At 41.9% G+C, this 18,278-nt stretch overlaps 1 protein-coding gene across 11 annotated transcripts in view; it reads right to left on the bottom strand.

Annotated features, from left to right (window-relative positions):
* Nucleotides 1-18,278, bottom strand: part of LOC139227533 (zinc finger protein 280D-like) — a 110,298-nt gene that overhangs the window by 76,504 nt on the left and 15,516 nt on the right. For 6 of the 11 annotated variants that reach the window (XM_070858342.1, XM_070858343.1, XM_070858344.1 and 3 more), the window contains one exon: nucleotides 1,387-1,537. The exons of 1 other annotated variant lie outside the window; for it this stretch is intronic. In XM_070858342.1, the coding sequence (XP_070714443.1) occupies nucleotides 1,387-1,522 (136 nt within the window). In that variant the 5' untranslated portion in view covers nucleotides 1,523-1,537. Of the gene's footprint in view, nucleotides 1-1,386; nucleotides 1,538-4,662; nucleotides 4,868-6,612; nucleotides 6,759-12,515; nucleotides 12,677-18,278 lie in introns of those variants that run through there. 4 more of the 11 variants (XM_070858339.1, XM_070858341.1, XM_070858340.1 and 1 more) reach the window with 4 other exon arrangements.

Consider the following 18,278-nt stretch of genomic DNA (forward strand, 5'->3'; position numbering starts at 1 on the left):
TCACTGATGAGAGCTTTGTAAGATGGGTGGCTGATGATTATGTTGATTCTCTCGCTCTACATCAGACCCCTCTGCAACTGGCAGGTGCAAGTGAGTAACGAGCTTTTATGCACATGCGCAGCTGAGCCCTCAGCCCCAATTGCGGGAAAAGTGATGTCATCGGCCACAAGAAACTACAAAAAAAAATTTGAAATCTCGCGCATGCGCGGCCTCCGACGTTTGTCGAGTCGAGAGGCCTGCACCTATCGCCCGCTGACTCCTGCTGCCGCCAGCAGAAACGCGACTAAACTCGCACCCGACTGGTCCCAGTGGTAGTGGGCGGGAAAAACTCACATTCTGCCCGGGGACCACCAAGAAATGGATGGGCCTAAGCTCGCACCAAGTTTGGAGCCAATGTTTTCTTGCCAGAAAAAAACAGTGGTATCATTGCAGAAAGCATTATTTAATAGTTTACATATTAAAAACATACTATTTAAGTGAACAAATACAGAAATGTGATGACTTTACAACCCCGCTTGATGAGGTACACTAGGATACCCTTACTTTTAAGCATCGGATTTAGTGAATTCAACTATTTTTTCATTGGTTTCTATATCTGATTTGAATTTAGTCAGTAAGTGAAGAAGTTAACACATTTATTTAATCCAATCACCTTTTTTATTCTATGGAGGCGCACAATGTCATGGATGCAACATTGGACCGAATACTTAATAATACAGATAAACAGATTCAGATAGCATCCAATTCTTAAAGTTTGACAGAATATTCTAATTATTAGTTAGATTGCCTGCAGTTTTCTCCACCTTTACAGAAAAACAGACTACTGCTTTCACAGATCTCGAGCTCAAATGGCTATTGTTATCATAGCAAATTCCTCAATTCAATAGCTTCTTTAGAGCATAATTGAATTGTTACTGTATCAGGCCATGTTTAATTCTGAAATGGCCAAATGCACACCTAAAACAGACAATATCTTTATCCGTTAAGTTATTTAATCATTCTGCAAAAACGCTCCAATTATAGTTGTTTTAGCTGAAACTACAAGTAAAACAAAATAAAAAGTGATCCAATGCTACCAATACTGCCTGCTTGTATTTTTTTTTAAATTGAGGGAAATGTGTTTTATAATTCCAAAGCGATTCATCATACTCCTTAGCATTACTTGTTCAAAATGCTGGAAAGGCAAGAATTCAATGTCAGAACTAATTGGATCCCAACCTGCTTAAGTGATCATTCACTTGAGTGAACGATCAGTCACCCAGCAACAGAAAGTTATGTTCAATCCCATAAAAGATACATTTGTGGCAAATAACTTGTATTCACGTAAAAGGATTGCTCTGGCCTGGAATCTCAATTAATCCTGAAGAAAAAAAATATGTGTCATACTTAGGCAACTGGAGGTTTTGGAGCTTGTAATCTCTCCCACAAAAATGGGCTCATCATCATCATCTTCATCGTCTTTATTCCCTTTTTGCCAAGGCTCCAACTCCTCTTCTTCACATTCCATAAATAGTTCTGCCATCCTGATGCTTCAGTCCTGATTTTGGAGGGGGAAGGAAAAAGTTTGCTTCACTTAAAAAAGATTGTTTTAAAGTCATCATTACATAACCTTACAACTAGAAGAGATATTTGTACATTTCTAATTCCTAAAATTAGTAACGTCAACCAATTCTGAAGAGAAATCTATGATATTTCTACAATGGCTTCATTTAAATTGTACTTTTCTGTGTGTATGTGCCATTAGATGTCAGTTCAGTCATCTCAGTCAGGTGTGAGGAAGGAATTACTTGAGTCCATTAAGATTATTTCACCAGAATACAAAGAAGTGTAATTTAATCCAACTGTCAAAAATAGCTGCAGAACAAATATAATGGGTGGGACAAGTTTTATCACCATCCTAGCTGTCTGTCTGCCATGTTGAGAAACCCTTTAAACTGAGATTTTGGTTGTAAATATTGAGCCTCTCCAATTGGTCAGTTAAATAAAATTGCACGTGACCAAGTGAGAGGTTGAGAGCAATATAAAAACGATGGTGCATCATAATCAAATATGTCAATTCTGTAAATGCTAACAAGGCTTTGAAAAACAGGATTTGTAATGGCTATGTTTGAAATAGTCAGAATAGTTTTAAACAGTATGAAAAACACTTTTTTTCTTAAAAGTGTTGCAAACAGCAAGTTAAGACTGCTACTGTTGAAAAAGATTCAAGTAACAGCAGCCATTCTGTAATTTCCAAATACTTCTCAGAGTTACATTTCAACTAAAAGTTGAGTTGCTGGAAAAGGGTCACAAAATTCAGCACTGGATAGCATCCTGAAATTGTGTACCTGTATCAGTATCCCTGATACCAATCTTCGAGAGGAGAACTACTGCACTAGAGTAATGAATAATCTGCTTTTCTCAGGCGTACTCTTCCCACCCATCTCCCATAGTATTGTTTATGGCGGAAAGAATGAAGTAGGCAAATGCATATGCACAAATGGTTAATGTCCATAAGGCAGAAAACAAAGCAGAGCAAATATTTACTGTAAATGAACATAAGTAGAATACTGTAGTATGCAGTTGAATTATTTCACTAATCCTGAGTTTATCCTTATTAGCTCTGCATATCCAGCAAGAGTTTTGATTTGGTTGCAAATCTTCCATTTACCTGATCATTTGTTTCTTCTTCTCTCCCTTCCCAATAGTAGGTTTTAGGGCTTGACAGGTTCTCTTTCCACAGCCCTTTTCCCTACTGCCGACCTGCAGTCCTCCAGATCAACAGTTAGCAGCAGCTCTGACATCTCTAAAGTGGGTGATCATGGGTTCAGCCCTACTCCAGGGACTTTAGCACACATGGCTGATACATGGTGCAGTACTAAGGGGGTGCTGTATTGTCAGATGCGCCCTCTTTTTGGGCACATCTGGCAACACATTAAACCAAGGTCCTATCTACTGGTTTGTATGGACATATTAGATCCCATAGCACTATTTGAAAAGAAGCAGTGGAGTTCTTCTGGTGTCCTAGCCAAAATCTATCCCTCATCCAACATCACCAATAAACATATTGGCCCAGGAATTTGTGGTCCTGATGATGGCGAACTGGCAACATTCGCCGTTATTTTGCCTTTGAAACTGACCACAACTTCTTAATGTAGCATGTGCGCAGCCTAATGTGGAAATCTTGAAGTTAGGGTCAGTCATTCACTGCTCCGCCACAGGCTGTGCTGCGGATGCTGTAGACCCATTCAATTGAGATGTAACTGGTTTTTAATGGCGATCCAAGTAATAACTACTGATAAACAACTGTTCTGGCCCCTTAATCCGGGCGAGGGAGCGATTCTGCCAGCCGACCCTCGAGCCTTGTGAGGAGACGTTCGGTCGGCAGTGGGGTGGTACTTCGAAAAAAAAGCTAAAATTAAAGAATTGCATTAGACTTCATTGCCCCAAATATCTTAATTGAATGCCTAGCTTCCCGTTCTAAGCAAGCCTATTGCGCATGCGCAGACCTGGGTGTGGTCCATACTAGGGCGTCGACCTTGGAGGGAGAGAGAGGGATGGGGGGGGAGAGAGAGAGAAAGAGAGAGAGAGGGAGAAGAGAAAGAGAGAGGAGAGAGAGAGAGAGAGAGAGAGAGAGAAAAGATTTGAGTCCTTTGTCCTGTTGTTTCAAACTTCTTGCAAAACTACAATTATGGGGGCAATATTGACAATGCCACACCTCGTGCAAGCCTTCTGCACGATGGTGCTGCGGAGGAGATAAATGATTAGACATCATCGCATGAGAAACCTCAGAGCACATAGAACGATGAGCAGGAGGCCTTACCCGCATCGGGTATATCGAGACAGGCTTTCAAACCTGCACCTGAGTAATGCAGACTGTGTGACAAGGCTGCGTTTCCGCAAAGAAGTTGTAACCGAGATCTGAGTTAGTAAAAGCAGATCTGCGCCCTAGAAGTGTCAGGAGAACTGCATTGTCAGTTGAAGTAAAGGTTACAACTGCATTTTCATTTTATGCATTTAGAGCGTTCCAGGCCACAACTGGGGGTGTGTGCACCATTTCTCAACATGCAAAACATATCTGCATTCGGCAGGTGCCTGCTGCACTATATGCCCATGACCACCCAGGCAATGCGTGATGGTGCTTTTGGCTTCTCCAGGATTGCTGGCTTCCCAAAGGTACAGGGCTGCATTGATTGTACCCACATCGCCTTGCAAACACCTTTGGAGGATTCCGAGATGTACAGGAACAGAAAAGGCTTCCACTCCGTGAATGTGCAGCTTATCTGTGACGACATGCATCGCATCATGTCAGTTGATGCGAGATACCCTGGGAGCACCCATGATACTTTCATCCTACACGAGAGCGCTATATCTGCCATGTTTCAGCAGCAGCTAGAAGGGCAGAATTGGCTGCTGGGAGACAAAGGGTACGGCCTCGCCACCTGGCTCATGAAGCCCCTACACGTAACCCGGACGGAAGCTGACCGGGAATACAACATGTCGCACATTGTGACGCGCAGCATAATAGAGAGAGGACCATTGACATCTTGAAGCAGCGTTTCCGATGCCTGGACCATTCCAGAGGCTACTTGCAATACTCCAGAGATTGTCGGTCAGTTCACTATTGTGTGCTGCATGCCTTAGCCATCATGAGGCAGCAGCAGCTGGTAGTAGAAGACCCACCTGAGGTGAGAGTGGCTGATGATGAGGACGAAGATGTAGATGACGAGGAGGACGACAAGGAGGAAGCCATGCAACTACCTGAACCCAGAGCACAATGGCGGAGGAGGGCGGGCCATCGTGCACCTTTAACGACTGCTAGAGCCTTGCACAAGCAGCTCATCCGTGAACGTTTTGCTGTCTGAAGACTCAGCGGCAACTATTCCAAATGGACCATATTTACTGTTTGGACCTGTTCCGTAATGTTGTGATGTGATAATGGAACAAATAATGAAAATGATTCTTCTTTAGTTCAAAAAGATGTGTTAATAATGGGACACAATAAAATATATTTTAAATTATAACTGAATAATTTCTATTCAAAAGTTTTAACACTGGTTTGTACTTAACTTTAATAAAATTATTCATGTATCAAATTTTAAAGTTTTCAGTTCCGATCACTTACAAACTTTTGACCTTGTAAATTTACATCACTTACAAAAAACTTTTAATTTGAGAATAGTTACAACAGTAACAACAATAACAACAGCAAAGAAAGGCTGCACTCATCTTTCCCCATCTTATTCTAAGACCGCCCGCTGCGCTTGGTCTTGGTGACTTCACCCCTGCTCGCAGCGTTTCTCTGGTTGGCACCAAGCTTATTCTTTCGAGCATCAAGAAGTAATGAGCACTTCTTGATGGGAAGGCATGGACAGGCGGTAATGTGGAAGGCCCGGCCTCAGCCTCTTCACAGGCTGGTCTGGGGTTTGGAGTGGGAATGGCAGTTGATTCTGTCAATGGGCGCGGGGTCTGGGCGTGTTCCCTTATTGCAGCAGCTATCTCTGATATTCCCTCCCTCATGTGCCCCGACAGCGTATCAACTACCTGCAACATTCCCTACCTCATGTTCACCAACAGTGTATCAGCTGCCTGCGACATTCCCTCCCTCATGTGCCCGGACAGTGTTCCCATTTCTCGAGAGAGTGTTGTTCCTTCTCCCGACAGTCCCGATACCTCATCAACTACCCCACTGATGATGTCCAGGTGTGATCGCATACGGTCAATGCTCTCCGCACTCATTGCCATCATCTGAACTACATCTGTTAGATCCTGCATCTCATGAGAGCGCTGTCGCTCTCTCCTTCTGCTCCTCACCCTGGGTGTGGCTCGCTGCATCCCACTGGTACCCTAGGGTGCAGCCCTAGGTGTGCATTGCGGCACCCCACAGCCTCGGACTGTGCAAAACCATGGAATGTCCCAACACTTGCACCACTCGGGCTGGCACCTCAATGGGCGGCATCGACACCTCCTCCAGAGTGAGTACAAGAGTGGGATCTTCATTCTTCCCCCCCCACCCACCGCCTCACCCCCATGCTCTTGGTCTTGAAGGTGGAATTGGAAGATGTTCTCCTCGTTCACGTCTGAATCATCTTCTGCATCGGCTTCAGCCTCGTCAGGGTTGGCCTCAAGTTCTGCAAAATATAACAGAACAGCCAAATGGTTAGCAGCAGAGGAGGGGACAGGGTGGCATGAGTAAGCTCACATAGTGCAGGCAGCAGGCTCATTTAGAAGACCACGATGAATGATAGCACATTGCATCAACCAAAGCATAGCTGACGTTGACATCCCCATGAACCGAAGCATGGCTCGCCCGCGCAGTACTTGACTTTTAGTAAAGTCAGAATGTGGAATTTGCAACACTTACCCTCTCCTTCGAGTGTGGGCCCAGCTTGTGCAGTGGTGGTTGCTTTTCTCCAGGCAGGACCCTTCAAAGCAACGACCCTGACTTCCAAGTGCGTCAGTGGGCCTCCTCCTGTTCAGAGTTCTTTCTCTTTTGTTGTGTACCACCATCCTCTGCAAAGATGAAAATATGGCTTTTTTTTAAAAAAGAGAGGTTGTCTTTCTGTTGGGTGGGACATACAAATGGTCACACTAGAATTGTAATTCCAGTAAATAAATGAAAATATTACTTACACTAACTACTTGACTAAGGTCCTGCCACTTCTTTTTGCACTGGCCTCCAGACCTCGGGGTGGTGACCATTGCACAGTAATCTTCTGCAACTTGGTTCCAGTGTTTCTTCATTTCTTTTGGTGAAACTTTGTGACCTCTGCTGGTGTCCAACTCATGCCATTTGGCCTCAATTGCAGTAACTAGTGCCCTCACTTCGTCCTGAGAGAAATTGTTGGTCCTTGAGCCGCGTTGCATATTGCAGCTCCGATTTTCCACTGAGAATTAAAAGTTCTCACACACAACTGGCTCTTTAAAAATGGCCGAATGCAGACTGGGAGGTGTACTGTGCATGCATGCCCATAACAGTCATATAAAAAACATCATTTTTTTTCCCACGCATGCGCAGAAAAGGGGGGGGGGGCATCAGTTTTGCGACACAAATATTAGGCTCCACCCCCCGAAGCTAAAAGGACAGGCTGCATGGCGCCAATTAAAAAAATTAGAATGAGGAAACTTTTTGTAGTAGTCGGGGCCAAAAAAAATTAGCGTAACTCTTGAAATACACAAAAATACGGCATTGGGGAAAATTGAGTCCCTAATGTGCAAAAATTGGCTGCTCTGCCCATATAACAATAGTGATTTCCAAGAAATTAATTGGGTACGAAGTGCTTTGTGACATCCTGAATATATGTGAAAATGCTGTATAAGTGCAAGTTCATTCGTTCTTTCTTTCTACTGCATCAAGGTGTCAGGACACCTCCATGCTCCAGGTGTTTCTAACTTGTCTGCATCCCACCAAGGTGCCGCCAAAAGCTATGAGTAGCCAGGAGTAAGTGGCAGAGCAGGAACTGCAGCGTTGGAAGAAGGGTACCAAATACATGGATGGCTGTGGAGCTGCTGAAGAGAAAAAAGACTCGGTCAGACTCAGGTGGGCGGAATGGGTTAACTTATGTGGCTGAGGCAAAGAGCAGGGCTATATACAGCCTCTTGTTGGCCCATCTGTAACCCCAGCTGCATCTCATTGCTCAGCGTTACCTTTAACTAGTCATTTTACCAGCTGACTGACACTCATTACTGTTATATGATCGTCCCAGGGCCCCACACAGAGGCAGCATCATTAGCTCAAACTGTATATTTAAGTATCATGGGGCCTATGGTCAAACTCAATCCATATGCACGAAAGCAATGCAGATACAAAGTAAAAAAAAAAATGGGAAATAAAGACTGGGGAAAAATAAAACTGTGTGAAAAGAAGAAAAGTGAACCCCAAGCCTCCAAGTAGATCTTGGAAAGAAATAGTAATGTAGGAATGTGAGATATTATACATGAAAATGTATGGGAAAATATTATTGTACAATGTTATTTATACAGCTGTAATATTCAGCTGGGCCAGAAATAAAAATGGCAGCTGGAACCAATTTTGAAATGCAACCTACCTTGCCTTTCTGTGGGGCCTTTCAATGGAGATAACTGTGAAATTTGATTTTTACAGTTACAGACAGATTTAATGCACAACCAAAGATTCAATGTGTGAGGCGCTAAATATCAGACATTTAATTATATACGTGTACTACCCAATCTACCATAGCAATGCACACAGGGTCTCTGGCATCTGGAGCATAGTTGTAATGTTTAGTTGAAAAGGTGAAGTTGTATTAAACTCGACCTGTGCCCTAAAGGCAACTGCTCAGTTAAAAAGAGGTCCTATTGGAATACTCTGAAGTAATTTTGAGGCTAATTCTTGAAGAAAATTTCAGTAGATTGGCAGCTACCATAAATTGCAAGCATGGTAGGAGGTCAGATTAACAAGTCAGAAACAACAGGAAAAAAAACTTTCACTTTTTAGAAATATACTTTTTAAGTGTGAAGGATGCGCACGAGATAGGTAAACAACCAGAGTATAAAATAAATTATCTGTACCAGGACTACTTCACTTTCACAAATTACAACAGGATCCATTTCCACTACTTGATGATATCTCTATGCTTATTCAAAAGTACATATGACAAAGGGACAAAATCATCATAGGCCTGAAGCTACATTTATACATAATCATCATCATCATAGGTAGTCCCTCGAAATGAGGATGACTTGCTTCCATGCCGAAAATGGATAAGTTCACAGGTGTTTCAATCATATTCCAGATCCTGAACTGCATCCTGAAGTGTGGAAGATGCCTGTGCGTGGATTTTTTTTTTTAAAAACGTGCGGTGGCCGTTGCACACCAGCCACCACACGGGCTTGACAGAGCTAGGTCTTGGTCCAGTGGCAAGGATTAACCAAGACTGGAGACCAGCTCTGCTGCACGGACTTAGTGCGCACACATATCGCAGTGTGGGCCTCTGCTATCACTTCCCTAATTTATTTTAATATGGATACAATCCATCTGGACCAGGAGTTTTATCCTTGAAGGAGGGTGAACTTCAGTGAGTAGAAAAGGGATCTGGCCTAGGTGAAATGGAATCATAAATTGGCAAAACAGTAATTGAACAATGGGAGGCCTTCAAAGAGGAGATGGTTCTGGTACAGAATAGACACATTCCCATGAGGGGAAAAGGAAGGGCATCCAAAGCTACATGATATGGATACGACTGAGTGAAGAGCAGAGGCGCAGTGTGAGACCGCGCTGGGGGGGGGGGGGGTGGGGGGCGGTGCCCCCAGGCTCTGTACACAGGCCCAGCGCTGGGGGGGGGGGCGATCCCCCCCCACCCCCGGGCAGCAGCAGCGCAGGGACAAAAGCAAAGAGAGTGACTTCTTTGAATTTGTCAACATACTCCTGTATTAGTTCTCCTTGTGGCTACTTCAGTGCAGTACTAACAACAATGATGTCCTTCAGACGAGAAATTAAACCAAGGTCTCATTTGCCTATTCCAGTGGTTTAGGTGATGAGTAAAAGACCCCAAGGCACGATTCCAAGAAGAGCAGAGGGCTCTCCCCAAGTGTGTTGGCTAATATTCTTCCCTCAGCCAACACCAAAAACAGTTCTCACCTTGAGCAACTTCTCTTTTGACTCCACTCACTTCCTCCAAATTAAAGGTGTTGCTCTGAGAACCCACATGGGCCCTAGCTATGCCTGCCTTTTCATGGGATACGTGGAACATTCTTTGTTCCAGTCTTACACGGGTCCCTTCCCTCACCTCTTGTCTGTATTGTTGCCGTTTCCTGCTCTCGCCCCAAACTAGAAAATTTCAATCACTTTGCATCCAATTGCCACCCTTCCCTTACATTCACATTGTCCATCTTCGACTCTTCACTTCCCTTCTTCAACTTCTCTGTCTCCATTTCTGGGGATAGTCTATTGACTAACATTCACTATAAGCCCACTGATCACCCACAGCTACCTGGACTACACTTCCTCCCGCCCTGCATCCTGTAAGGACTCCATTCCATTCTCCCAGTTTCTCTGTCTCCGTCGCATCTGCTCTGATGACACCGCCTTCCACACTAGTGCCTTTGATAGGTCTTCCTTTTTCCTCAACCAAGGATTCCCCTCCACTGTGGTTAACATGGCCCTCGACCGTGTCCGTTCTATTTCCCGCACTTCTGCTCTCACCCCTTCCCCTTCCTCCCAGAACCACAACAGGGTCCCCCTTGTCCTCAGCTTTCACCCCACGAGCCTCCATGTTCAACGGATCATCCTCCACCATTTCTTCCACCTCCAGTGTGATCCTACCACCAATCACATCTTTCCCACCCTCTCAACATTCCGAAGGGACCGCTCCCTCCGCGACACCGTGTTCCACTCCACAATCACCCCCAGCACGCCCTCCCCTTCCCGTGCAAGCGCAGGAGATGCAACACCTGCACTTTTACCTCCTCCTTTCCCACTGTCCAGAGCCCTAAACATTCCTTCCAGGTCAAACAGCAATGTACTTCGTTCAATTTAGTATACTGGATTTGCTGCTCGCGATGTGGTCTCCTCTACATTGGGGAGACTAAATGCAGATTGGGTGACCATTTTGCAGAACACATTCGTTCAGTCCGCAAGCGTGACCTCGAGCTTCTGGTCGCCTGTCAATTTAATTCTCTGCTCCACTCCCACTCTGACCTCTCCATCCTCAGCCTCCTGCACTGTGCCAATGAAGCTCAATGCAAGCTCGAGGAACAGAACTCATCTTTCGTTTTAGGCACTTTAGAGCCTTCTGGACTCAACATCGAGTTCGATAATTTCAAACCATAACCTCTGTCTTTTTTTTCCCCCTTTCCTTCCTTTTTCTTTTACAAATTCCCCCCTTTTTTCCTCTTTTCCATGGTAGCTGGTGATTATTCCGCCATTCACACCTCATCTAGACTCATCTTTTGTTTTGTAACTTGTGCTATGACCATCTCATTTTTGCCCAGCATCTCTTTTGTCTCTTAAATCACTCCTGCCTTACATCCTATCACAGAACTTCCCTTTTGTTCTCCACCACCACCCCCCCTCCCCTCTCTTCTCTCTTCTCTTTCAGTGCTGCTGCACTTTCTTAAGAATCTGTTTCATCTCGAACTTTTCCAGTTCTGACAAAGGGTCACAGACCCGAAACGGTAACTGTTTCTCTTCACAGATAGCATTTTCTGTTTTTATTTCATATGCCAGCATCTGCAGTATTTTGCTTTGGTCATTCATCTCATGGTTGTTTGCACCACTATGCTGTGTGGGAAATGGTTACATGTTTACCCATATAACTTCATTATGTGTGAAGTGCTTTGGGACATTTTTGAGAGAAGTGATATAAAAATATGTATATATAGTTGCTACTGTGGAAACTGCAGTGGCCCAGGAACTAAGGAATATAGAGCTAGAGCTGGCCAATCATGGATAAATTGTCATAAGGATTTTCTGAAATACTCAATGTGCAGATTAAGTGCCAGCTTGAGCAGAAGTTGACTACCAGTAGCCTATAGAATTGAAAGCCCTTCGTGTACAAGTTACCTTCAACCAGAGGTACCAAAAGGGGAAGACAGAGAACACTTTTAGTTGCAAAGAAGATTTTGCATTTTAATTTTCATATTTGCAGCTTTCTTTTATTTCTCGTGCTTTGATTGGGCATAAACCCCTCGTCTTTTCACCCCACCTCCGCAGTATTTGCAAATTACTTTATCGTTTCCATCAGTATTCTCATTGTCCATTTTCATCATATATCTGCATGATCTTTTATTCTATCTGCTTTCTATTTAGCAATTTGCAGATCATTTAACACATGAACTCCCTCTCTGCAACTGGAGAACATGTTGGTTTTCGCCTTCCACCTTTCTCTCGGTATTTTTTAAACCACACTAAAGTATCCGTTAGTTTGAAATGTCATTAGCTGTCTTTTCTTTTTATAGATGCTGATTGATCTGCAATGTGTTTCCAGCATTTTGTGTTATTATTTCAATAAAGTAATGATAAATTTAGACAAAGCTTTGTATCATTTTGGACATCCTATTACATATAAAACATAGACAATGTAAAGTGCAAATTCACTACAAAAGTAACAGAAAAGGACAAAGATAGGAGATATGACATATTGAGATTGCCACTGGAACAAAGTCTGAGAAGATTAATTAATGTTTTTTTTATTATTTAGGGTTAGATAGGTTAAGCAAGGAAAAAAATATTTCCTTTGGGTGAGGAGTCAGTGATGAAGAGTCATTAACTCATCACTGAAAAAAAGGTGTTGGGGTAAAAAATGTTTTACTTAAAAGGTTGTTGGAACACGGAGTACTCTGCTGCGGAGAGTGATTGAGGCAGAAACTATTCCAATTTTAATAGGAGAATTGGACACATTTTTGGAAGAGAGGAAGATACAGGGATTTAGGGAAAAAGCAAGGGAGTTGCGCTAATATTGAATTTCTCAAGTAAAGACCCAGCACAGGCACAATGGGCTAATTGTCCATCTGTGCTGTAAAGTCTTATGGTTTTATGCTTTCCTGTCCTTCAGTTTGGGTCTCGGTGTGGGCACCTGTGACTTTCCATTCGTTTCTCCAAAACATCCTCAAGAATTCCAAAATGCGACAATCTCTCCGTGAATATATATTTCCGGGGGTGAATCAGTGTCTTGTAGAGCCATAGAGATGGTGTACACGTACTTTGCTGCAGTTATGCTCTACAGTTCAGATGTTTCTGTGAACAAAAATAATTAGATGGTACCACAGTTAACACAGAAGTGCTGTATTGGTTCTGTGTACTTACTGAAAAAGACAAATGTTAGATCAGAAAATGAAATGCTCCCTACTGGTACAAAGCTTTGCCAGAAACGAGTATTGGTCTGAAATAGGACTAGAGCATTGTAGTCCCAATTCTGTGTCCTAAGCTTACATCCAGTGAAGAATGTCCTGTCAGCAGACCCTTGTAAATTATGCCTTGTTGCAGCTAAGCATGCATTTATGGGTAAGTGTGTTTTTCAAATATTACCATGGCTAAGATTTTCAGTTAAAGTTAGGTAGACAACATAACTTTCCAAATTCACCAGCAGAAGCCTTTGCTGTTGAAACTGAAAGTCATGTGGCTTTTACGAACAATTATTCCATTATCATCAAAGGCAGTCCCTCAGGGTCAAGGATGACTTGCTTCCACACTAAAAATGAGTACTCGGATAACTGATGAAATCATTTTAAACGGTGGAAGATGCCTGTGCGTGAATTATTTTAAGGTGGGGTGGCCGTTATACACCACATGGGCTTGACGGAGCAAGTTCTTGGTCCAGTGGCAAAGGGATCCAAGACGACTGGAGACCAGGCTCCACCGTACGTGCCAATACATACACACAAACTCAAGAATACTCCTACTGTCCTCCTTTCCACAGGACCTCTCTCTACATGGAATTCATAGTATGCAATGTGAGCCTCACGACCTCACAGCCTCGGTATTGGCCCGTGCTGCACCTTCCCTTGGTCTTGTCCACACTACTCCATCTCTGGACTCCAACCTCTCTGCTCCTCCGTTCCTCGTCCATCATTAAGGGCTTTAATGAATAACACTCACAAAAAGGAACCCCTTGAAATCGGGAGTGTCTGAACAATAAAAATGTAAATTCCCCCTCTCAGACATTTAGGTGGGGGTGAGTAGATGACCTGGATACCTTATCAATACTGCCAGTATCAGAAAATTGTTCAAGTTATGGCAATGCGGTCACTACGCTTATTTAGTTAATTGATATCAATACACAATTATATAAATTGTACTTCACTTTAATCCTGTGTAGTATTGTTTGTGTGAGATGCTGTCAATTCATTATTTCAACAGCATAGCTACCACCAGTATAACTACAGTACTTCATCGAAGTGTTATATGGAGGAAGGCATCGGGTTTTGATGCTATCCCAACTGAGATATACAAAGCTAGTGACGACAACTCTGTCAAATGTCTCAATGAACTATTTCAATCTATATGGCACATGAGAAAAATCTCCCCGCAGTTCAAAGATTGTTGACCTCTACAAGAGAAAAAGAAATTGTTTTAGCTGTGATAATCAAGGGGGAATCCCAAAATTTGCCATTGCCGAAAAGATCCTTGCAAGTGATGCTTAGTCACTTTCACATTGCTGACAAAATCATAATAGTCAAAGTAGATTCAGGAAGGGAAGAGGCACAACTGATATGATCTTTGCAGCCAGCCAGCTCCAAGAAAAATGTAGACATCTATTGTCTTTGCTGAACTGACAGAATATTGGACATTTGTCAATAAAGTCTCTGGAAAATCCTCTCTAAATTTCTGTGTCCAAACAAATTCATCAAAAATTATCAAACAATTCCATAGCAAGAGATGAAAGAAGGGGAGAATTTCATCTCCTTCCCCATTACAAATGCATTCCAAACGCAACAGTATTTTGGGCATTTTCAGAAAATGACAAATGCAGAGAACACAATGGAATACATAACTGCCAATGTGTACAACTACTACAAAGGCCATCCACAACAAAACAGCAAATTAGAATATGTGAATTGGCATTTCAGGTGGATCTTTTCCACTTTAATGATTACATTCCAATTTTCAAAAAGCTTTTATTCTAAGATGAGCTTTATTACTTATGTAGGTCTGATACAATACAGTTCTGCATGTCCTTTCAATCCTCAGTTTTCTTTTACAAGTGGATGTTGGGCCAGATTGTACCATGAGCGGCGAACGAACGGCACAACAACCATTCATTTGATTTGCACTTGCCCATAGACTTTCCATTGGATTTTGCACGGCAAGTTGCTGTCAGCAGGACATCCAAACGGTGTGGCACCCTCTGCAGCGCATCATGGACCTGTATGACCAGATCAAGCAACTGTGCATCTCCTTAACCAAACAGACTGAAGAATCATTAATGAGCAGTGCAAAGTTTGAACCTGGAAGTGTAAGTTAGAATAATGAATTCAATGTCAAGTCAGATACAGAAAGCAAGATAGAGAACGAAAGAAATACTGGATTGAGATATAAGAGAGACAAAGAAAATGTTTTAAAAGGTTATTTAAAAAGTCTTTTTTTTTTTAAATCAACAATAATTAAAAGCTGAAGGAATGAGACGCCACATTTGCAAAAGTTAATTTTCAGTGACAGAGAGGTTGTTTGGCAGTAATTAAAACTCATCACACCATAAAAACGGTAGATAGACTGGAATGGACGAGCCCGATCTTTTTGTGATGAGTTTAGCATATCTACGTCAGTACATTCAATATATTTAAAATGTGGAATCAGGCAGCGAGGTGTCGTTTCGTGCAGATTACAGCATTGCAGTGCATCTTGGACACCAACTTCCTGACTTGCATGTGTGCTGTTCAATTTGCACATAAATAATAGTGAGCGCCGTCAGTCACACTGTTATTTTCACAGCAAAATCTGGCCCAATATATAAATATTTCATATTGCAGTTAACTTTTGGTATTTTGTTTCAAAATGTTAATTTGCCATCTCAATTTGTTACAAACAATCAAAAATGTTCTATTACAAATATAATTAAATGATTTTTTTTAGGTTTATGCTATGCACTTACATACTTTGGTGGCACCCTCTGCAACTACACTGACTTTTTAAATCAATAATAGAACACATTATATGCGATGTATTCAATAAGCATCTTAAAATCCTCAATTGCAGTGTAACAAGAGTATTATCCTCGGTGCCTTCCACTTCTGTGCAAAGTACTGTGCCATCAATAACGGTTTTATGTTAAGTGCTTGAGTAATATATGATAAATTGTAATCCACACACAACCATCGGGTTAGTTCCAGGAATTATTTTTACTTAGTATGTATTGGGGGTAAAATTCCAGCCGGAGGCTTCCTTCAGACGAACATCTCCGACCCAAATTTTTTGAACAAGAATACCTGGTGGTCCTGGAGGCATCTTCGATTCCGGTCGGAGGCCTTCATTACATGCGTAGCGTCTGGGAAGATGACTTCCCCGTACGTATGAAAAAGCTAGTCACATGGGTGTGGACCAATCACTGCAGTATTCTCGTTGATAATGGGAACTCTGTTTATACGAGTTCCCATTATCAATGAGAATAAACCCCTAAAACAAGAAACATAAAAATTTTTTTTTTTAAACACCTCACATATTTAAAATATTGAAATTAACGTTAATTAAATGTTTTAGAAAAAAAAATATTTTTGCGAATTTTTTTTTTTAACGTGTTTTAAAATAAACTTGCCTTAATGGACAGCGTTTTACTATAAAATTGTGTATTTACATTAAATTTTTATATGTTTTATGCGCCTGCTTTTACCAGGCGTAAGAGTTTGAAGGACATTCGCTGGGCATGAGTTGGGCAAGTAGCCCAATCTCAACCGCGCAAATGTCCTTCTCCCAGGGATGCAGAGGATGATAGATCGGAAAAGCCGGGCTTCGGTGCATGTGCATCGCGCCCCGAAAACCGGCTTTTGTGAGGCCAGAATTTTAATGTTAATGCATGATATTTTGATATCAAGCATATTTCTTAAATTGAGAAGTGCATGCTTTCAAACAATAACCATATTAAATGTAAAAAGAGTGGTCTTACTAAACCATTATCATAGTGTGTGTTAAAGTGTTGGTTAATGGTGCCCTGGGAATAGATTTTCCAAGCAGAAACCTCCCCAGTGTTGCACCATAATGTTCTACTTCATGAACATTACAAGTGGGGAATACTCCCCATAAACAACAATTCCTATTCACATCACTTAAGAACTTTAGAATGCCACAGTGGAAATAGGTCTACAGAAAACATGAATCCAAGGGTGCTTTTAACTTGTAGTTTTGCAACATACTGGAAACCACTGTAACAAGAACAAAACATGAAGTGACACCACCGCAGGATTGACAAAGCCCAAGCGCAAGTTGTGTGCACAATGTTTCCCTCAGGCTGCTCAGGAATGGTTCTCGGGCAGTATGACACCCGCCACTTACGGTGCAGCCACTCCAGGATTTACGTGATGCTCCTTCACAATGCCATCACGAGAGCAGCTTAGGAGTGAAGGATACACAATCCACTGGTCTCCATGCCAGCTGTAAAACTAATGTTTTGAAGAAAACACCAAATATTATAAATGCTGAGCCAGTGTTTCTAAACAGATCAAATCTACCGGGAACAAAAAATACTTCCATTCGCGCCTCAGCCAAACTTTCCTTCCATTTCAAAATCTTTAAACTAAAATAATGGGTATGACTCAGTAAATAGTGACTAAAGTGAAGCATTGTAAAGAGAACGGTGTTGATTTCCAGTTCAGCTCAGAAAGCAAAAATGGTCCAGTTCTAATACAGGACCACAACAGCATTTCTCAATCCTGTATTTTTCCTATATAGAATGCTGAACCAAACCCAATTATGGAGATTGAGACTCAGCAAATTCCAGGACAAGTACTATTCATGTCACGGCATAAGCAGATATCTGGACTGCCAAATCAATCACCATGAGAAATTGAAAAGTAAAACTTGTTAAAACCTGCAGAACCAAATTGTTGCTGTTGGCGGTTTAATTTCTTCCTAATCTTATCCTGTGCATTTCTCCTTGAAGACAAGGCGTCCCCCACTGCCCTATTCTACAAATTTCTTAGGACTTCCGTTTCTGTTAAAGTTTGAAAACAAAATTACTTATAAAAGACTTTACTGCCTATTTTCAAACATCAAAATTTTTAGTATCTTCGCAATATGAAAATAAAGTTGACACATGCTAGTAATCAGCTTGAAAAATTTCAGCAGAGATTCAACCACCATTGTTGTGTAAACTTCTTAAATTATTGTGCTGCTGATTTTTTCTTCAATTTAGAAAAGGATTAAGATATGAAAATATAATTAAAGTATATTACCCTACATCTACTCTGGAAGCCAGGTGAAGAACAGGCTCAGCTTTGATGTGCCAGCAGTTGAATAGCCTGATGACACCCACTATGTTAACCCACATAAGAACATGAATCTTTACAGTACTCTGGACTGATACAAGATGCTGCACTTTAAAGCTTTTAGCAACTAAGGAACAAGAAAAAATATGTATGCCTTGCAATACAATAATCAAGACAATTAAATGTTTATTACACAAAATACAAGATAGCAAATGAAAAACTTAAGATGTGACTGTTTACAACCACACAAAATAATTCAAAATTCCCCCGAGTATCAAATGAAAGTCTACAAATCACTACTCCTTGAAACCCAGAAATTTAAACCACCCCATCCATGATGATCCACAACTGTTATATCTGACACAATGTACCGGTTAGTCCTCAAGACTGAAATAAGGCAAGATAAAAACAGAAAATGCTGG

Source organism: Pristiophorus japonicus, chromosome 17 (assembly GCF_044704955.1).
Source record: "Pristiophorus japonicus isolate sPriJap1 chromosome 17, sPriJap1.hap1, whole genome shotgun sequence".
NCBI lineage: Eukaryota > Metazoa > Chordata > Chondrichthyes > Pristiophoridae > Pristiophorus > Pristiophorus japonicus.